Source organism: Mycteria americana, chromosome 2 (assembly GCF_035582795.1).
Source record: "Mycteria americana isolate JAX WOST 10 ecotype Jacksonville Zoo and Gardens chromosome 2, USCA_MyAme_1.0, whole genome shotgun sequence".
Lineage (NCBI taxonomy): Eukaryota > Metazoa > Chordata > Aves > Ciconiiformes > Ciconiidae > Mycteria > Mycteria americana.
Window position 1 is genome coordinate 39464486 of NC_134366.1, and position 21233 is coordinate 39485718.

The 21233-nt window shown below is 39.2% G+C and overlaps 1 protein-coding gene across 1 annotated transcript in view; it reads right to left on the bottom strand.

The window, feature by feature from the left end:
- Window positions 1–672: 672 nt before the first annotated feature.
- Window positions 673–21233, bottom strand: part of SCRN1 (secernin 1) — a 43354-nt gene continuing 22793 nt past the window's right edge. Inside the window, exons 3-9 of the mRNA XM_075493059.1 lie at window positions 18441–18622; window positions 12327–12529; window positions 9203–9397; window positions 7379–7544; window positions 5274–5454; window positions 3041–3200; window positions 673–2768 (exon numbers count right to left, since the gene is read on the bottom strand). Coding sequence (XP_075349174.1) covers window positions 3042–3200; window positions 5274–5454; window positions 7379–7544; window positions 9203–9397; window positions 12327–12529; window positions 18441–18622 — 1086 coding nt within the window. The 3' untranslated portion in view covers window positions 673–2768; window position 3041. The remainder of the gene's footprint in view (window positions 2769–3040; window positions 3201–5273; window positions 5455–7378; window positions 7545–9202; window positions 9398–12326; window positions 12530–18440; window positions 18623–21233) is intronic.

Here is a 21233-nt window from a genome sequence, read left to right on the forward strand (position 1 = left end):
TACTGCTTTGAAGAATATTTTGTTATAGTACTATTAAAGGTGACTTGTTGTTTCTCACTTGTTCTGGAACTTGTGTACTGCTCTGTACTAAGTACCTTCATAAGGATTTCAAAACTACTTAATGCTAGACTACCTGCCAGAAGATATCTAAAGGAAGGAAAAAAAAAGAAAGTTACTCCTGTTTTCATTATGATTAGGGGTATTTTAGAAGCAAACAACATCTTTTACAGATTAAATTAGAAAGCCTGTGCATATTTGCAAGCATTGGTGAAATGTCATTTCCATATATACTGGATTGTTGTTCAAGATCCATTGAAGGTTCTGAAGTTGCTATTACCTGGAGATACAGAGAATCACAGTGGCTGTCACCCAGTGGCAGTTAGTCCCACTGGTTCCACTATATCCTTGCACTGAGCCACAGCTGTGCTCAAGACCACTGGAAGTTTTAAGGCCATGGGTGTACTCTGGTTTCGCAAAGTTGTAGGACTAGTGATGGCACTCAAGCATGTTGCTGTAGCACAGTTTGTTTGTTTGTTTGTTTAAATGCACTACACAGCTGAAGCAAAAGCAACATACTATTAGAAAATTACTACCTGGATCACTGTGCTCAAAACAATTTATTAGTTCTGTCATATAAGCAGTTTCAAATAAGGACATAAATTCCCACAAGATAATTGCAAATGTTGGTTTCTTCTTTCTTAAAAAACAGGCAGATAAGATATATTATGTTTTTAGCAGGAACACCCTCTTCTTTCATCTTGCCTCCCTCCCAACTCTCAAAGGTTAGAGATCTGAGTTGTGCAAAAGAGCTGTGAAGTGGTATATCCTAATTTTGGCCCTCTGGATGGGGCAACCATTTTATCCCTGTTCTCCCCTTGTTCACAAATATCCAGCTACTCCTATCAGGATGCAAAGTGCTCAGCAAGCAACAGCTTACAGAAGCAGCTTTGAAGTTCAACATGGTATGTGTTAAGTGTACACTGACTAGGAGTATTTTCATTCAAAGTACCCTTTAGTTCCAGAAGTGGATTTCATGGGAAATCCATTTACTTCAGTTGTGGGCAGCTGGCAAAAGCACACTGCTCTTTCAGCTGGCTTCATGCAGCACAATACCCTCTGAAATGAAGTGTGCTCCTTGCAGTCCGTATTCTGGCTAGGTAGATAGAAACTAAGTTTTAGGGTTTACTTGCCTATTTTCTCCTTCCCTTGTCTCCATTTTCAGAATACCTAGGCACAGGAGCTGTTCCTGTAATAGAGAGCATGGGAGGAGTGTATTATGAATGGGTAGGTCATAAGAGAAGATATCTTCATGTTTGTTTTCTGTAAGTGAAAAGGCCCAATGTTTTCTTGTCCAATTGCCAGTTGTCATATAAGGCATTACCAGAAGTAATGAGTCTGAATGGAACAATTTAATTAAAAAAAATTGTGAGAATGCAGTGTGCCAATATGGCAATGACTGTATTTCCCTAATGCACAACTCTTACAGTTTCAAGTTGAGGTGCTGCTGCCTTCTAAGGAGCTTTTATTTCCTCAATACAAAAGTCCATGGTTCTTCACCATCCCTAAACAGCGAAGGGTTTTAACTCCATATGCTACCTTCCACTTATTACAAACATGGAGTTTTCTGTCCCTCCTGTTAAAAAAGCCCCAACCATCTTCATATGACACAGGAAGCAGTGTTTACTGGTTGAATTCTTAAAGTGTTTGCCCTATCTCACTTCTACAAGAAGAAAATACATGAAAAGCAGGTCTGTCTGTAAGACTGTTAAGGAAGGGAAGCATGCTGCAGAACTGCACTTAATATAAGGAAGCATAAGACAGCCATTTCTAAGCCTAACCAGTTGGATTGCCACACCCACCAGTAACTCACTGGTACTTAATGGATTCATCAGCCATGTACACTCACCACAGAGATTACTAGGAACTGTTCAGCAGTACAAAGGCAGAAAGATAGAGAATAGTCAGGTATTGCTCAATGCCCAGCATCTATTCCCTCAACAAATTCCAAATTTGTAGCTCATATATAAATATGACACCTTATTAATCGCATCTTAAGAGCCAAGAGGTTATGTGTAGATGTCTTAGGCATCCAGGCTGGCTCTGTGTTTTAGTACTTGGTACTAGAGCTGCATGCCAGGTGCATTACAAACACACAAGCATCCCTAAGTTGGGTGCAGGCAAAGGCAAAACTTAAGCTGAGGGACCTAATTCTGGTCATTTGTACAGGCATTATGTCAGATGCCAAGTTACTGTAACCAGATGTGCCAATATGAGGCTAGTACAGCAAGGTCAAGAACCAGGATTACCTTCCTGCCCCCTCAAGACTGGGATTTCAACTCAACCATTCTTTGTATGAATTAGCAAGAAGAGAAAAATGCACGTCAGCTTTGCTGCAAGCCTAGTCCTGAGCAATAGAGGAACAAACAGATTGCTTTCAATGACGATATGGCAGTTATCCTGATGAAGTTAATCTTTGCTTTAATTGGTTGCCCAACATACATATTTAAACATTCTGTACTAAATTAGCCAGCATGCACACAGTAATTGGACCAGTCAGTGACCTTCTCCTTTCGCTATATACATACACAAACAGGAACACCACAAGATTGGACAAAGGAAAGCAATTTGTTAACTGGATACAGCTAGCAAGTAACATTTTTTCCTCTAGAAATGTTTTTCCTGCAAATTCACAAGTATGAAGACTTTCTTTCAAGGCTTGAAGAACTTTGCAAGTCTTCCAGTGAAAAGGCTAACAATAGCCACTGTAGCTGAAACGAGATAAAATTTGTTTAAAATCCATTCAAAACAAGAGTGAAATAAAAAAAAAAAATTCCTGCAACGTAACGCAGGGGAAAGGGACTTTGGAGACAATCTGAGCAGATGCACTGAGGTAGAAAGGTGGCTTTGGACCTGATTCTGAACACCCTTAGCTTGGTGTAAAAGAGGAGGAGGAAGAGGATCAGAATTGGATCCAACATTTCGCATTCACTGATAAAGTACCAGAAACTCAGTATCTAAAGAATTAAAAGTGTTTGCTTACTTTATTTGAAGAACTTTAGTTCTGTGTCAACACAGTCATAGAAAAGATCCACTACTTCAGCAGGATCCAGAACCTCTGTACGAGTAAGGATATCTTCCATTGCTTCTAAGCCTTGTTTTTCAAGGTCTAACATAATCCTCATCAGTTTCTGGCCTTTATCCTAAAGGCATGAAACAACCAAACTCAATTAACCAGCAAACAGGCTCATTAAAGCATTTTACTGTTCTCTTCTGTTACGGAGATCTTTTCAAGTATTTTTAAAAACAAGAAAGTCTTTTTAAGTACAAACTACTTCTGTTAATAGTTTTTGGGATGGTCAAAGGCTAAAAGGAACAGTGCTGGACACTTTATACATTAAGAAAAATAACAAAGCAGGAGCTGTAACAAAGCAGAGAAGGAAGATGGAGTGAAAGATGGATAGGGGAAAATGGTATAAGGCTTGTACACATGATAAAGAGGTAAAGCAACTCCTTATGCATGTAAACCCGCAAACAGAACTATATGAGAAGACTAGAAGCCCAAAGGACTGTACAGAACATGGTATGTACACGTGTATCCCTCAGATCATCACCTGTAAGATGATGATTTGATCTGAAACGATGTGTAATATAACAGCATTAGGACTCCAGATCCCAGGGAAGGCTTTGTGTGTCATTCCGACTTACTGCTCTTCATGTTTCTGGGCAGGAAATTCACTCCTGAAGAAGTTGTAATTTTGTTTTATCCAGATGTTATTTAAAGTCTCCTATAATTATTATTTTTTTAATGGAGAAGTGCTGCTTGTTTTGCTTGCAGCTTTCAAAATTGAATTCCAGAAGAAAAGACATTTTGAATGAACGATGGTTCTGCACTTTCCAGGATTTGTATCAGCATTTGTGCAGAAAGAGCAGAGCACCTAAGCTAAGGTTTAGGCTCTCAGGTGCGCTGTTTTTATAGCATGAAGCCTGACTAAAACTACATTTCCTGTTCTACCACAAGTTTTAGTGTCACACTGTGGTACTTTTTAGTAGGGAAGAGTTCCCAAGATGCTAACATGCCTCTTCTAGGTCTTCCCTAAATCAGCATCTTGCATAATGGTATGGGAGCCAGCTGCACATTGACTGAATGTTACCACAGAGGCCACAGATTTTAAATTAAACCATTCCAAGGCATTAAAAACCACATCTAGCCAAAACTGCATTTAAATAAAGTTTGTACTAGCAAAGGTTACCATAGTTTCCTTAATCACTAGTGGATAAGTCTGAATGCTGTTACGATCTTAGCAAGACTCTGACCTACGCAAATATGCACAGAGGAAAATTGCAGAAAAGCAAGTCCTCTGTGGAAGTTCAACATGACTATGTGGGTCTTCCACAAATTGCTCAAAATACCAATACCAGCATGACTGGCATGCCCTGTTGATCTCTTCTCTATTTTACTTCCTTATAACCACTTATCCAGTTTACTGCTGTAGTAGTATTCGCAAGTGTCAAAGAACAGTTATTGAACTACTTGCACCATGATAGCAAAAGTTGTATCCCAATCAGTTGGAAAAGCTGTACAGAATAATCCCCTTTCTGCCTTTACTTATTCCAAAATTTATCCCTGTAAGAGATCTTCAACACTTTAGGTTTTTACACTGGAAGGTTTTCAGCTCTCAGGTACTTGCTGCATGGCATTGGAAAACATCCTTTCTTTTTGCATGGCATTTTCAGTTAATTCTTACAAATTAATAGAAATGCAATAAATTCAGACTTGCAAAACTGTCACATGCAAATTATTCCTTCAAGAAAAAAAAACCCTCAAACTATGCAGTTCTTAATCCAGCATATAATTTAAATTACAACATTCCTGCCATCATCCTATCATATAATTCTGACACCATGTTGCACTAGCATCCAGTGTTCAATAATCACTTAAAAAGACTATATACACAATGGGGATTGAACAAGCTAATCAGCTTGTCAGTTTAACTTTTCACTTTGTAGAAGTAATGGAGTAGAGCAAAACTCTAAGGATAACCAAAAAAACCTATGAATAGTTTGCCCTTCAGAGGGCATCATTATTCAAGCTAAACTTGCAAGGATTCTAAGAATATTCAGAGAATGCTTTTTTTTTTTTTTTAATTGATAGCATGGAGAAATGTTTAGCCAGAACCAGCTGTATCCTTATTTTTCAGTGAGTGACTATGAAGTAAATTATGGAGTTAGAAATCTACATTTACTTCTTGAATTCCAGGTCCCACAGCTCTTACCTGATCATTCTCAAGGAGAGATCGGGCCCATTCATGTGCCTTGTACAATTCGTGCCTGCGATCAGGTTTCTCCTGGAATCGAGGTATCTTTTTAGCAGGATCATCATTGCCAAAAGAAGGAGACTGTACTTTTGGTACTAATTTTACATCATCAACAAAAATAAAGGGTTTAAATATGGACCTGAAAGAAATGAGAATTACTGCTTGCAGTAATAAGAAATTTTTTTAGTATGTTATTCAAATGTTCACCAGGCTATTTTAAAACAACAGATACAGAAACAGCATAGGTAATTCATCTACACTAGGCACGGACTAGGTCAGAGAGTTGGTACCGGTCACAAGCAAAGTAAATCTATGTGCTTTAAAAGAATTGGGTTTGCCAATTACTCTAAAACTTTATTACCCCTTTTTACATATAGGCTTCTTTGGTCTTCTCATGCCAGTTCTGCCACTTCTTTAGAAAAGTAGCACTGTATTTTCCTCTCCAAGGTTTTTTTAACAAATCTCAGCATTCAGCCTCGCATCAGTTTTTCTCCTCTGTTCATACTGCCATCTCTCCTTCTCCTCCCAGATTTAATTTTCATTAAAATAACAAACGCACACTTGTGTGGAGCAGGGAAGATTACATACCTTGCTCAGTATAAGACAATTTGGCATATAACCAGCAGCACTTTAAAATTTTAATGTCAAGGGGGGGAAAAAAAGACATAGCTACCAATATTGTGACACTTCTCAAACAACTGCAACACTGAGCTTGGATCTAAAGCCCAGAGAGAAAGACAGACAACAAAACCCCAGCAATCTTACTTCCTGAGAATCTGAAAGTAGCTATTGGCAAGTGCATGGAGAAACTGCCTTCCTTCCCTTTAGATACATAACAAAACAGCACCCTGCATTCTGCAGTAAAGAAGCTGTCAGAAGTGCAAGACTTCCGCAAAACATGATTAATAACCACTGCCCGCATACAGTCAGCAGGTTCATTGCTGCTACCCTTTCCATCGCTGTCATGAAGCCTTGCTGACTAAAAGTTTGTGACTCACTAGCTGCACTCTAATGCATTAAAAAAGCATTATTTTGAGTGTAAAATAAAGCAAGAAAGGCCTCTAAACAAGGTTTTTTGCAGCTAGACTCTCCACCTTTAAAAAGGACAGAAATCCCACCAAAACAATTTGAAGCCTTGCTCCTTTTTATCTCAAAGGATTTGCATCAAGTCAAAGAAAAGTTTTGGTAAGCAAGCTCAAACTGCATACTTAACCCTGAAGGTCTGAGGTGCATAATGCAAGGTGGGTGGAAAGTCCCTTTGGCATGGATGACTTCTGTAGCCCTCAGTAGAGCCTAATGTTTACTACCACTCTTCTTATAGGAATGACTGTCAGCTGTTCAAGGGCACCATTTTCTTTTCCCCATAGCCTTTTTACCTCAATGCAAGCGGCAGATCTCCTGAAAAACTGCAAGTGGTTTGGTTTAATTTCTGTGAATCCAAGTGGATTCTGTTTAAAACACAAGATAATTCATTGGTTCTGTGATGATCTGGCCCATGAGTTCCCTTATCTCCTCTGCTGCTTTCAGCCAGAGAAAATATCATTTAAAGCAACTGGAAATTGTGTCTCCAATAAAAAACATACTTAGGATACCTGGGAGTTGCAGATGTTTTGCTCTGCTAACATTTCGATGTCATAAAAGGCTACCTGTAGTACATACCCCTCTTTGCTAGTTAGACACCTCATTTGTTTCAGTTTTGCACCCAGCTGTTCAAGAGAATTGACTAAAAGGGTCCACAACCTCATCATCTCAGCAAGAACCCACTGGAAAGCAACTATACTGGAGTAGTAGTTCCTGGGTCCTCCCTACACTGCATTTACTCTAGAAGTTCTGAATTTAGGCAAAGTTCCAGATCCGGCCTTTCAGCCCAGTGGTGTCCACTTAGAATTGCAGCAAGATGCAGTTCAGTAACACAGGATTGTCAGATTGCACACCAACAACTACTGATTGCATTTCCGGTTAGAACATGTTCTTGAAGCATGTTCCAAGTCAGGTAGCAGGGTTTAATATCTTTCAACACATCATCTGCTCTGCACCCAGGGAACCCCAGTGCTGTAGCTTACCTTGAAGGGTCTGGCGTGCCAGTGAAGTAATGAACACAAGGAAAACTGGGGTCCTGAGGCAGAACAGACACTATGCTAGCTGTAGTAAGGAAAGATTCAGAGTCCACGCAGACACCGCTATCCTTGTCGCGCAGGACATCAATCATAGCTTGTGCAGAAACGTCACCTATATGAATGGGGAAAAAAATTCCTGAGCGTTCAATGGCTTGTACCCCAGGTAAGGATTTTAGCCTGAACGGGCTTTGGCCTAATATGACCAGCAACACTCAACATGGACATGTCACAAATCCCAGTTAATAGTTTCTATTTAAACAATGTAAACCCAGAATGAACTTGCCTACCTGGTAAAAGAGATCAGTAAGAAGCATTAATTAGGCACTACAATTGCTAGGCAGGGAGAAATGTCATTAAAAAGGTATTTTTCAGGGAGAAGGCCATCATGCCTATAATACTGCTTTAGCAATCACTATGAACAGACTACTTATATAAAACACCCATTTTACTCTAAGAAGCTACTTCCACCCAAGCCTGGACAGAATGGGAGCACCCTGATCTCCCACTTCTCATCTATTTCCATTAGCTCTCAGTCAAAATTTTGAAACATCATTTTGCATTCACAGGGTGTTACAGCAGCAGACCTAGACACTGAGATTTTTCTCTAAACCACTATCTACAAGAATCCTCTGTTCTCATTCTGTTTCCTGCCTGTGTCTTATCACAGCTTTCTCCCCATGGCACCTCCATGCTTTCTTGCATTACCCCCTTGGCAGGTAGGGCTTCTTCCCCAGCAACTTTTCAAACCCTGCACTGACTCACCCTTCCATGCACGGGTGCCTCAATGCACCAGGAGACATGCAATGACCCAGCAGTCTGCAAGATCTGCAGCCATAGCCATCTGTCTGTAGGGGCCCTGAGGTTTTTTAGTGCTATAATCCAGGTTTATTAAGACCTTTCACGTATGGTCCTTCAGAACTACTGTGTCTGCCTCTCAGATGCAAACCATGCTCCAAGTAATCCCATAGCCTTAGCAGGAACTCTGCATTGCAATACATATTTCACCTCTACAGTCTTCTTGACATTTGCCAACATGTGAAAATGCTAACAATCTAGTAAATACACATTTGGAGTAAACGACTTTATAAAAAGATAATTTGTACCATTTTTCACACATGAAGGAGCAGATACATGTCAGCCATGCACTGCTGCAGGATGGTCATTTCAGAGCTATTTTGGCCAGCTGCAGTGAACTTAAGTCATTAATAAATTTTGGTCTGGAAATAAACCCTTCCTTTGACTGAAGGCAATTGGCACATTGTTCTGGTAACTTTGTTCTGCTCGACAATGAAAAAGGGACTTCAGTTTGCAACTGACTAACATTCCTTTTCCTTAAACTATGATCTTAATTCCTTCTCCAAAAGCCTAAGCAAACCTCCCAAAATGTAGAATCCATTGAGCTCAAAAACTTTCATACACGAGGCCATTTTTTTTTTAATACTATAATTTTAGTATTAGGTAGGACCACTGTAGGTACACCAAAGCACAAATGTAGTGGCACATCATGCACATCAGAACAACAGTGAAGAAAGTTATTTTATAATTGCAATCCTGTTTTAAAACCTTAAACTTGAGGGGGACATTAAGGGTTTCATCCTAAATTGTGGCAAGTTTAGGGACACTCTTCAGTTCTGGTCTTCCTTTCCACGTGGTTTACATGCAGAGGTATTCTCCTCAGTCACATGTAGTTCTGGACAGAATGCCTGAAAGGAGGCAGTAGTAGTGACTCAAAATCCTGCTGCACACACAGAAAGATGGTTCAACACTTACCACCTTGCTTTTCTAGGCTCTCCCTGCCAGAACAGCAGGCTAAATGGTCATCAGCAAGAGAGAACACTTCAGAAAAATTGAAGTCTGAGTCTCCGTTCCACCAGCCTTGACTTCTCACGTAATTCCTTAGTTCAGGATGCTCAGCATCAATTTTTGTAGTTAATGAAAGCTGATTGCAAATGCATTTCACCCCCTCTGTAGAAAAAGCCACATATTAAGAGAGAGCATTAATACAGTTTTTCTGGGAGAAGCTGGAAGGACAATGTAATTTAAATTAGGAAACAAATTAAACCATTGGTTAGGATGTACATTTGGCATGACTGCCTAACTACACATACACAGAATTACCAGTCACTGCGGGTTCCAGAGCTCAATTCTCTGTGCCCTACTTAGGTATTTACACTGCCTTGTGATTAACAGTGATATTTAGTCAGAATACCAGTTTCACAATCCATACCTCATACATTCCGACCATGAAGTAACAGTGGTCTCCAAATGCCAAAGGCACCTCTCTAATCTTTTCTCCAATGGTGTATTCCACTGCCACAACAAGGCTTGAGATCTGATTTGATTTCAAAATATGTTTCAGCAAAGCTGCATTTAGTTTAATGACCCTTCTTGGCCCCTCAAAACTGAAAATTTAATTTGGAAAATGTTTTTAAAAGCTTACCAATTGCTTTAAGCTTCCCAGTTGAAAAACAATTTTATTGTAAGCAGCAAGATAGGCTTAAATTAAACTTCATTTTTAATCTTAAATTTTAAAATGGCATGAAGTAAAAAGAAAGTGTAACCTTCAAAGAATATTAAAGTGGTTTTTAATTTGCTTTTCTCAAAAATACTGCAGTGCTTATATCCATATATCTACAGCATGACTAACAGTGGCCGCTGCAGATACTCCTCAGAGAGAATGAAGCAAATGCGTTGGAAGCCAGGGAAAGAGCTGATAAAGTAAATTTGTAAACTAAAATAAAACCAGATTCTGGAATTTGGCACAAACTTTTTCTTAAACAGAAAGCAAAGCAGTATTTGTGAAAGTTATTAATACTGCCTTCCACAAAAGTAAGCTTGCTTTTGTAACGCCTCACACATGCAATTTAAATGAGTTACAACTTAGAGTAAGAAGTTCTGTGCATCAGTCTGCAAAAAGTCACTGTCATTCAGTTCTGACTTATACTAGGTCACTGACAGTTTATTCTGATTCACACTTTCAAACAGCATACCTTTCAGGGAATCTTCTCGACTTGAGTGATAGGAATATTTGTGTTCATATCAAGCTAGACAAGACACTCCTTTAAATATTACATTTAGTAACTCATGTAAAATAGTATTTCGTGGTTTTATCCCCCTCAAAAAATGGAAATTTATCAAGCAAATAAATTCTTCCACTCAGACTGAAGAACAGTAATAGGAAGAATTTTGAAGTGCTTATCCTTAAATTACTGTCAAAGAGTTGCTTGATAAACATTCACTATAAGCTTTACAGAACTGCAGCAGTAGTATTAGAAACAGACCAACTCTGAGGACAGAGGCAGGAGAAAAAAATGCCTTCACACTGGGGAATGACACATTTTCCCTGTTTTAGCAGTATTTGTGCATTCATTTGAAAGCTTAAGAGGCACGGTTACAGTTGCAAAAAAGAACCCCCTGAACAAAGTATGAAATACAGAGTTCTTGCATAGCCAGCAACCTTTCCTCCTGGCAGCCTCGGCAGGCTGCAGGAGATGGAAACTACTTTATCTGCGGCTCACAGGGACCTCCTGAAGAGAAATGCGCTGGTAAAAATCAGAACAGAGCTGCAGTATCATTTCAAAAAGCTGCAAGCAGCAGATGAAGGCAACAGTTTATTTGCTGGGAAGAAGGACGTGAAGGTTATGTGTTGCTGATGCAGCTAAAAAGGCTAAGTAAAAACCACTGTTCTTCAAATATCAGCCAGGTAGGTCAACAGAAGGCGGCAGGCTGTCGCTGCATAATCCTAGGAATCTCAGGAGCCAACTGCTTTCCAGAATTTGGATTTTATCAGGACAGCATTATCAGTGTTCCTTCCTCTATGTTTGGTATCTGTTTGTGCTAGACTTCCTCCATCTTGTGCGTATCCTTAAAATGCAAGCTTTGCTGGGGCAAACACCGTCCCTGCTAAGGTAAGCTGATTCGTATTTGATGGGATGAACTGACAATAGGCCACCACACAACATTACGCAGCCTGGTGTTACTTCTTTGCTTTGGTATTTTCAACAAAGTTAAACCTCCCTCCTCCCCATATCTGCTATCTCCTACCTTTCAGTGAAGGGGAAATGAAAAGAGAATTGAATGGATCCGTCATAGCTCAAAGCATGGATGATAAAAATCCTCTTAAATTATCTGAATTTTTAACTCATTCAAATGTGAGTAAATTTTTAAAAGCCCTACTCTTATGAAAATAAAAATCCTTTCAAAACTAAAAACAACAACTGAGAATAAATTAAATATATGCCTTAGACAATCATATTACATTAAGGCAGCACATATTTGCCAGCAAAGTTTCAAGTAAGTTCAGCCACCAAGCCAGTGAAATGTACAAGTTAGTTTGGCAGCTCTGGCTTCACACATACAGAAAAAGAAACCACTTACAAGTTTAAAGAGCAGAAAAGTATTGTTTTGCAGTATCAGCTAAGAAATGGGGATATGAGGGGCTATATCTATTGCAGTAAAGCAACCAGCAGCAGCCCATTCCAGCCCTTTTCTCAAAGCTATCAATGCTTATCCTTCCCTCTTAATATTTTAGACTTGTAAGTAACAATTTGGGCATTAACTCCACAAGACACTTGACACATTCCAAACAGTAAATAAGTCTGGGAAAATACAACACTTACCAAAGACAAAAATTTAAGCATGATGATTATTACATAGCTTATGTATACAGGTAACAATCTCCAGCTTCACAGAAAATGCTAAGTTCTATCAGCCAATGCAAATCAACATTTAAAAAAATAAGAGTAGTACAAATATAGAAGAAGGTTAAAAATTGATGATTTCAAACACTTGCATAGTCACTTATTTAAACTCAGTAAATTTAAGACCAAGTCTTCCAAGACAATTCTTACAGCTTTACATAATAAGGGAGGTTTGCTGTGAGTGATAAACTGACCTGTGATTTTTTCTGCTGCCCAGTACTTTCCAGAAGTCTCCAGTATCCAGGCTTCATTTCTATCCACAATCAAAAATGCACTTTGGAAAGTATGGCATGAACTCCCATCTTCATAATAATTTCCACCTTGACCATGCTCTTCCAACAGAGCAACTATTACATCCAATGCTTCTTTAGCTGTTGCACCTCTTTCTAGGCCAAGTCTATAAGACAAGGGTAAAACAGAGATTCAGGCAGACAGTAACAGTGAGGTCTCCGTAAGTTATTCATTTTAAACATCAGCACTGACCTGGTTTTAAAATACCGAAGTGTCAGGTATGCCTAGTGTAAGAATTCTTGCTTTAATGAGTTACTAGAATTACAGGATGAGATATTAAATTATTTAATTTGTTTCAAGTCTTTATTTTCTACATGGGTTCTTTATTCTCAAGCCTATCATAGCTGGTTTTTAGTTTTTAAAAAGAGAGTCCAATTACGAACCAATGGCCTCAACTGCACTGTAAACATGCAATGCTCTGTTTATCCCCCCCTCAGGCAGAATAAATTTGAAGGACAATTTGCAAAGGTCTTTTTAAAGTAACAGCTGTATGCAAGTTTACTTTTCTGTACAGAAGAGTGGGAAATTTCAAATTAATATTACCAGAGATCAAAAAAGGGAAGGAGTATTCAGTATTTCAATCTCTCTACAACCTCTCTTTCCCAGTGCTCCAATATTTAATTGGCCATGGAAGCTAGATGTATGTCATCCTTTGATGCATATTGCATGCTGCAGACAGAAGCATTTGTGCACAGTCATGCTTCAGTGTTCCTGCAGAGGCTTCCCCCAAAAAACATTTAACAATTAAACACCAGATACAGCTTTTTTCTGCACTAAGAGTAACCATATGTCTAAAAGAGCATGATTTTAAAAGAAAGTTTGAGTAAAGCATGGGTATTTTAGGGAAAAGTAAACTGAGGCACAAGAATAGGTTTTACAAAGCTATAGGGAATGACTGTATCCTGCCTTGAATAAATGGGATGAAGTAATCCCTTGAGATAATTTACAGCCCTAACCAAGTCAACAATGAGAGCAGTTAACGAGAAGAGTCCAAATCTGACCTGCAAACAATTCCACTGGTTCCAAAATGTAATGACCGGTAATGAGGAAATGCAGTATTTCAAACAACAGCATATCCATGCCTCCATCCTTTGGGAGAGCTATCTGGATCAGCCCAAAATTTCTCTCTGTCAGTTATGTCACCTTAATATTTTCCTCTGTGTTTGTCTTTCTCTAATAGCTCTAAGGACAAAGTCATTTCGACTGATGGATAGTTCCAAGAAATTCACCTTTTTAAATTTAAGTGCTATGCTAGCCCTTTCCATTTCCCTGGAAATCACATGACAAGCAAACACTACTCTGTTTCTTTCCTAAAAACTACAGTACACAAATCAAGTCCTGATAATTTGAATACAAATTTGTTGATCTAAATACTTTTCAACCTGATCTTTGCACTGGGCCTGCTTTGTTAAATAGTTGGCCACTATTAGCCTTGTTTTAGGTTGAATTATCAAAAGCAGTGTTTTCGTCTCTCTCAGCAGCATCTGTTTATCATCTAGTGACAAAAGGAGAGCCAACTAGAATTTTTGATCCTAACTTTCAGTGACAATTTGTCCCCCATCATCTTCTTACTCTGCATGTATACAATCTTTCCCTCTTGCCTTGTTTCTCTTATTAGCTGAAACTTGTTTTGCATTGTTGTCTCCATTTTTAGTCCCTATGCATTTATCTCTTTACTTCATTATTTTCATCACTGGTACAGTCACTTTTTCAGAGCAATACAGAGATGCCAGTCTTGACACATACCATAGACATCATCTAAAAGCCAGTCCAAAAGCATGTCTTATTTATTCCCTAAGAACAACTCCAAGAGCTGTCACTGCTACAGGTAAATGAATGGGCTGACTACTACCTTGGTGACCATATAGTCACTAGATTCAGTGATTATCTGCTCCCTTCTCCCAAGTTTATAACCATTAGGTTATGATTAGATCAAAACCTGCCAAGAGACATAACATCACACTAAAACTTTTAATAATGTCTCCCTGAAATTCTCCTTCTGAGATGGATATACTCTGTCAAAACTACAGCAAAGATTCAGACTGAAGAAACATCTTTTAGATCATTGTTTTGCAAATGTCTCCAATGTCGCATTTACTTCCATTTAACAAAGGCCTAGGCTCTGCTTTTGTTTAGATGCTCCTATCTGTCAGTCACAAGGGGCAGCAAAAAACAAAGAAAACAAAAAAACCCCACCCTACACAGCAACCACACAGCTCATCTCCACAAAACTCCAGGTCTTGCCAGTTTTATTGGCATCAATGCCCTGGGTAACTGCAGCATAACCCTCCCACTAACACATTTCAGAGTTCCCTTCAAGGGAAGCTGGAAGAAAAGTTTTAAGTAATTTCACCCCCAGATGAGAGCTTGAATTATTCATTAAGAAAATTTCAGTGACTTAGTACAACCCACTGCCTCAGTACCTCCAAGATACTATCACAGCATATTATAACCTTGTCAAAACAACATTATCTTAAGCTTTTCAACTTCACATATCAGTTACAAATGAAGTAACTAACATACATGATGATGACATTCTACTTTATTCAGTTTTGATGTCTCTAAGGAGAGAAATTGGTAAACAAATTAATACCATTTTAAAAAGAGCATTCTTGACTCCCTGCCAAGATTGGCATCTCTGTGTGGCTCTGAAAAAGTGATTGCACCAGCAATGAAAAGAACGAAGAAATAATACAAACGCATAGGGATTAAAAATTAAGACAACAATGCAAAAATAAGGGTGTATTTTACAGGTTTCTTCATATTTACCTTCTGTATGATAATGTTGTCCTGTTCAACTGTATCAGCATAAGCAAAACAGTACACTATCTCTTCATATGAATGTACTTCCCTAAGTAAACAGGTATTTTATAGAGGCAACTGTGCCTCAAAAAAAACCCCAAACAACTAACCCAAAACTGCAGCCACACTAAGAAGAATATCTGAAGAAAATTGTGATAAGCTAACCAACACAGCAATACTGGTGCAGCTTTCAAAGACCAGCTTTTGAATAAATCCCTAGAACAGAAAAGAAGCATTTCTTAGGAATTTGTGCTGGAACCTGTTTTCTCTCAATTTTTCTATCTGTTGTGACTAGGTTCATGTTCTCCATTTAGATAAACTGGGATGGGGACAAGCCTGTGTGGAGTAGGACCAACTTACCACTCAAGTCAATCACACAAACTTTATTCATTTCTTAAGAATCATTCATATGTTCTGACATGCTGTGATACACTATCAAGCTACAAATCTGTAGATAGCTGTCTTAATCCTCAGATACAGCATTATAATAGGTAAAACACTGTTTTCAATCATTAAGCCAGCAGCCAGTTACTAAACAAGCTAAAAACTTTGTGAAATACATCTTTACTGATGTCCATCGTCTTTATTGAAAAAAATGCTTTGTCTATGAGGTTGCAGGATGAATTTTCAATTTCCCGTTTCAACAGCAAAACATGCTGAGTTCAGAATCATACTACCCTGCTGAAAGATGCCTCTGGCCTGTTTAATGCCACGTGCTCTCACAACACCCACCTACAGCCTTTGCCCATTTCAGCTGGATTTTAAATCCTAACTGAAAAGTGAGAATTCCAGATGAGTTAAAAGAGAGAGGAAGTCTCCTCCATGGAAAAAGAATAATCACTTTAAGAGAATGTAGAAGCAAACTCTTTGGGGAGCCTGAGCATTCAAGGAAAATTTGATTCTGCTACCTGGATGACATTCCTGGGTTGACAACTCTGAAACATGTTCTTCAGAGCAGGTGTAAGAGTACAAAGCTTTTAGTTTCTTTTGCCAGCAGCTAGTCATACATGCACACACAGAGTGTCAGTCTTCATCCTTCAGCTAAGATCTGACACAGATGCAGAAGGCCACCATAAACATAGGTGTGAGAAAAGTTTGGCCAGCAGAGATGTGCATTTCTTAATTAGGTTTAAAACTCCTCAGTTTATTTTTATTCCAATAAATCCTGAGCAATAGAATTAGTTGGTTCTGCAGATGGGTAAAAAGAGGCAGAGCTAGTACCAGCTGCTTCACTGCAGCCTACATGATTGATTTAGTATTTGATGGCTCTCTATTCTATGAGGTGATCCAAAACAGATCAGCTTAATGCAACTGGCCAAGTCTTCACAGTAAGAGAAAGAATCACTTTGGCTAGGACAAGAGACAGATGGTAGCCTGCAACACATCTCTAGTTCTCCTTGCCCAAAGCACTCTCTGCCTTCAAGCTACACACAATTCCTTCTGCAGGTAAGAGGGAAGAGAGGGAGGGTAATATCTACAGGTGATGATCACTGGTTGTTTATGACCAGTTTCTCCTTATTTTGATATCTCCTGATTTGCTAGTGTGGGTAAATCAGCATTTTGAGACTGCAGTAACTGTGACCAAAATAAGCAGAACTCTGCATCTAAACCAATGGTTTGTTAAAGTTTCAAAGGATGGTAGTAGGAGGGAAAAAAATAAAGGTGGAGCTTGGAAACTCAGCTAATACCTCCCTCGTCTTGACAAAACTTTGTCCTACATTTTCTTAAAAGAGCCCCCCCAGTCTATTCAGTCTCCCATGATACAATTAAACTCAATAGTCCTCCTACGTACAGCTTCTTCACAGATTCCTTCAGTAGTACAGAGTTTAGAGAAAATACCAAAGAGAAACATAACTCCAATTCCCTCATGATCTTCTCATTGGTCAGATTCTATAGATCTCTGATCATATTTCCCATTTCCACTGCATTCTCTCCAACTGGCTCATATTCCTCATGATTTATGGTAGCTGGAACCAGCTACTGTATTTCTGCAGAGACATCATTACAGTCAGAGAACATTTACAATTACAGTTTCAGGCAGCTATACACCTAAAAACAATTTCTTCTAACTCATGCTTCCCAGCTTGCTTATGAGAATACCTTCTAAGGTTTCAATGCCCTCTTAAAAGTCAAGGTATCTATTTCCTATCCTCTATCCACAAAATTTGTTAATTCATTACAGGAGTGAAGTAGAATGGTTTGACAGGATTTTTCTTGACTAACAGCCATTATTGCACATTTATCATCTCCTTGACATTTAAGTGGGTTTTTCCCCCTTCAGGAACTGAGGTTAAGCTGGTCTATAGCCACAATTCTTTTTAGCTCTATTAAGTATACCCACAACATTTAACCTTTTCCAGTCATCCAGAACCTCTCCCATCTTTCACTAGTTCTCAAGAAAAATGAGAATTTGCCTGAAATTGGTTCAGCCCACTCATTCAGTATCCTAGGGCAAATTCCAGCAGAACCACTGGGTCTCATATCGATTCACTTAAATAAGCAGTTGTTGGCCTCTGTTCCATCTTTAAACTAAGTCCATTTGCTCCCTTTCTCTTTGTAATAAGATTGCACCATTTTCTCTTGTTCTTCCAGCTTTCTTCCCCCACCCAACTCTCCTTTAAATTCTCTTCACTACAAGATCATCATGCAGGTTGAGACTTAACAGTGCAGCACAAGCCTTTTAGGCAGACAGCCTTCAATGAACAGACTTACAGGAGTTTGTTTGCCAGCATTTAAATAAGGGCAATGGTTTGCATTGGAATGCATGGGCTGAAGTGAGGCATAGTAGGTTTTTTATGCCTACAGTTGGCTATAAGCCCAGGATAAGCTTTTTAGGTCAGAGTAGGCTGGTGTAAAGTGGGGGAGAATGAAGGGCACACCAGCAATCTGATGTTACAAATCAGTTAGCAGTTCCTTACTAACAATGTAATAATTTCTCTTATCCTGTCAGAATAGCCACTGCTAGACTGTAGGCTAGTTAGACAAGGTAGGTTTAGTGAACCCACATTAGACTGGTACATACTTGGTAGCCAAATTCAGATTCCAAGTATTTTAAGTGTTAACTCAGCTGTGTCTGGAGCTCTGCCTAGACAGGTCTCCTGCTTATATTGTTTTAAAATCTCTTAACATCAACACCACAAAGCTGTTACCCAGTATCATCATCATCTAAACCTGTGGTGTTTAAAAGGCTGGTCACAGCTCAGCAAGCCACCCACCTGACAAGATCCATTCCAAGCAAGGCTTCAGATTCAGAAGCTGGTTCTCTGGTCACGACGGCTTCATTAGCTACACAGACTCCATGCTCATTAGCTCCCATTTCTGCCCCCCAAAGCCAGGAGGGCCTGCTCAGCACAATAGCATGAGTCTTCGGCACCTGCTCAATCTCAATATACGTGCACTGCAGAGAGACCAGGAAGAGAAAAAGCAAAACAATTGCAAGCATTTTATTTAATGCTGTGACTGAAGTAATACAAGACTTCAATGTCTAGTCAGGACACACGTCATTAAAAAAAAGTCCAGATGTTGGGTATGAGCAGGGAATTTTTTTAAACAACGTTTAACTGTCACGTTTGAACCTTTACATCCTTATATTGCAAAAGCCTGTGAAAATACATCCCGTTTGGTAGTTGCAGACTTCAAAGAGTCAAGCAGAACCCAAGCGTTAGGATCAGTGGAAAGCAGCAGTAGACAGACTGTACTGTTACAGTAAAGAAACACAGCTCATGTTTGTACGTAGTAACAACATCAAACCACTCTACCATCTCACCTAAACACAATCTCCAGTACTTTATTAAGTACACAGTGTAACAATGGTAACTGGACAAAGTACATCAGGCAGCTTCCCCCTCTCCCTTGCTGCCTCCCCTGCAGCTGCCCCCAGGACTGAGACCGCTGGTAGAAAGGCGGGGGTGGGGGGAGTCAAGACTTGAAAAGATTCAGTGGAATGCCTTGATACAGTCACAGGAAATAAAACACAGGCATTGTTTTTGCTTAAAACTGATGTTTCTGCTATTTTAAATAGTCTACTGTAATCAGAGGCCTGTGGATGTATTCTGACAAGTCAAAAATACAGAGGAAGGCTGCAAGAAGTCATTTAAACAGCAAGGAAGAAAGCAATCATTCGTTATCTTTCAAATATATTTACTTTTCTCTTGCTCTAGGACTTAAAAACAAGCACTGTTTTCCCAGACAGCATAGAAGAAAGCTTGATCCACCATTAGATCGTTGGCTTGTACAAGCCAAAGGAATGGGCTTTACATTTTACTACTGAGGTCACATTAAGTTCTTCAAGGACCAAACTCCACAGAATTTTCTTTTGAGGAAAAGGAAGCTGTCTGTGGTACTTATGAGACAGCTCTTCACATTTAGCATTCCTGTTGTAACATCCTCCTTGCAGGAAGTAATCTGCAACATTTTTCTCGAGTATTTGGTCAGACATAGCAAAGTGAGCAGGATGAGCAGAATGGACTTGTGGACTGAAAGCTGTTTGCCATGAAAATAAATATTGTGTCTACATTAAAACCTAAAGCCAAAGGAATCAGTCTAAGATTATTAGCAGTGAGAAGCTATTTATTTTTTCTAACCTGTCTTTCTCCCTCTAAGATTGCACAGCATGATCATCTTCAGCTTCCAGTCTTGAGCAATTATTTTTACAGTAATAGTCTAGCATGCAATTAAAATGTATAACAGACCATCTTTGATCAGAAATGACATTTTTAGAGTCCTTCACTCTGACCATGCAAGAAGGACACAAGAAATGAGCTTGCCACCTTCGTCAGGAATTGTGTGCGAACAGGTCAAACTGTCATCTTTCTATAAAACCAGGCAAATTATAGGTGAAATAAGAGGATGATTTCTCACATGATTAAAAAAAGGGGGATGGGCAGACTCTTCCATTCTAAGGAATTAAAATTAGAGTAGGGACATGCTTAATTTTGATTTTTGGCTTAGGCAATAAGACCCCAACAGGGACTTATCTGTTGTATTTGTTGGAGAAAATCCCCAATATTTGACCAAGCTGTTTGACCAAATTGCTTGTGTAGTAATACACTATGATTTTGTAAGGCAGATGCTTCATCTATGGAGGTGAAAACATCTGGCACGGGCCAGGAGCTAAGATCCACTTAATAAAAACACTTTATACAGTTCACTCTGTTTCATTTTCTAACCAAACCATGCTGGAGCAACCATTTCTTATCAAGACTCCCTCTTCTCCATTTGAGCTGTTAGCAAGCAAATCTCATTTTTGACACTCTGCGCAATTTTTTTCAGAGCTTTAGGTCATTGCTGTTTGGATTAGCACTTCATGCATGTGTGCAAGTGAACAGAGAATAACTGTATTTCCTGGATGTGCAAAGGAGGAGACAGAGCTGCAGCAGGAGGAAAAAGGGTTGGACCAAGCACCTTCTCACATTACATGTGAAGACATGACTGGAGCAGCTATCAGGAGAGAGGTCTGCAGCCAGGGAGACACCAACCCCTGCACAGCACAAGTGTTGGCTCCCTACATCTCATAGGTAGTCAGCTAGTTGGAGCTATCCCGCAGAGCCATCCAGGACATGAACCTTCTCAACTCCACAGCAGAAAACAAAAACCTCGATGCAGTATGGAGGAGACTTCAGTACTCCATAAACACCCACTTGCATAGCATTCTCTGGCTGAATAGCCCTGTTATACAAGCTTGCTTACACTGAGGCTTTGATTTTCTAGAAGGAAAAATGATGAAAACGCTCTGAAAAGTGATAGTTAGGCTAAAAAAAATGCTGAATGCCTTTTCTCTCCAAAACATATTCTGGCTATCCTTGCTACCAAACACTTATTACTTGGGGCCTCATTCCAAAACCAAGCATTTCCAAGCTGCTATTCATTATAAAGATTTTATTGTCAATGGTAGCAGTCAAGAAAGGGGAAAGAGGAAATTGTTTGCTCCTGCTTGAAGGATCCAGAGCATTCTGAAAAAAAGTGCTTTTGCTTTGTAACTATGTAATCAGAGGCCAGAAAACATCCAG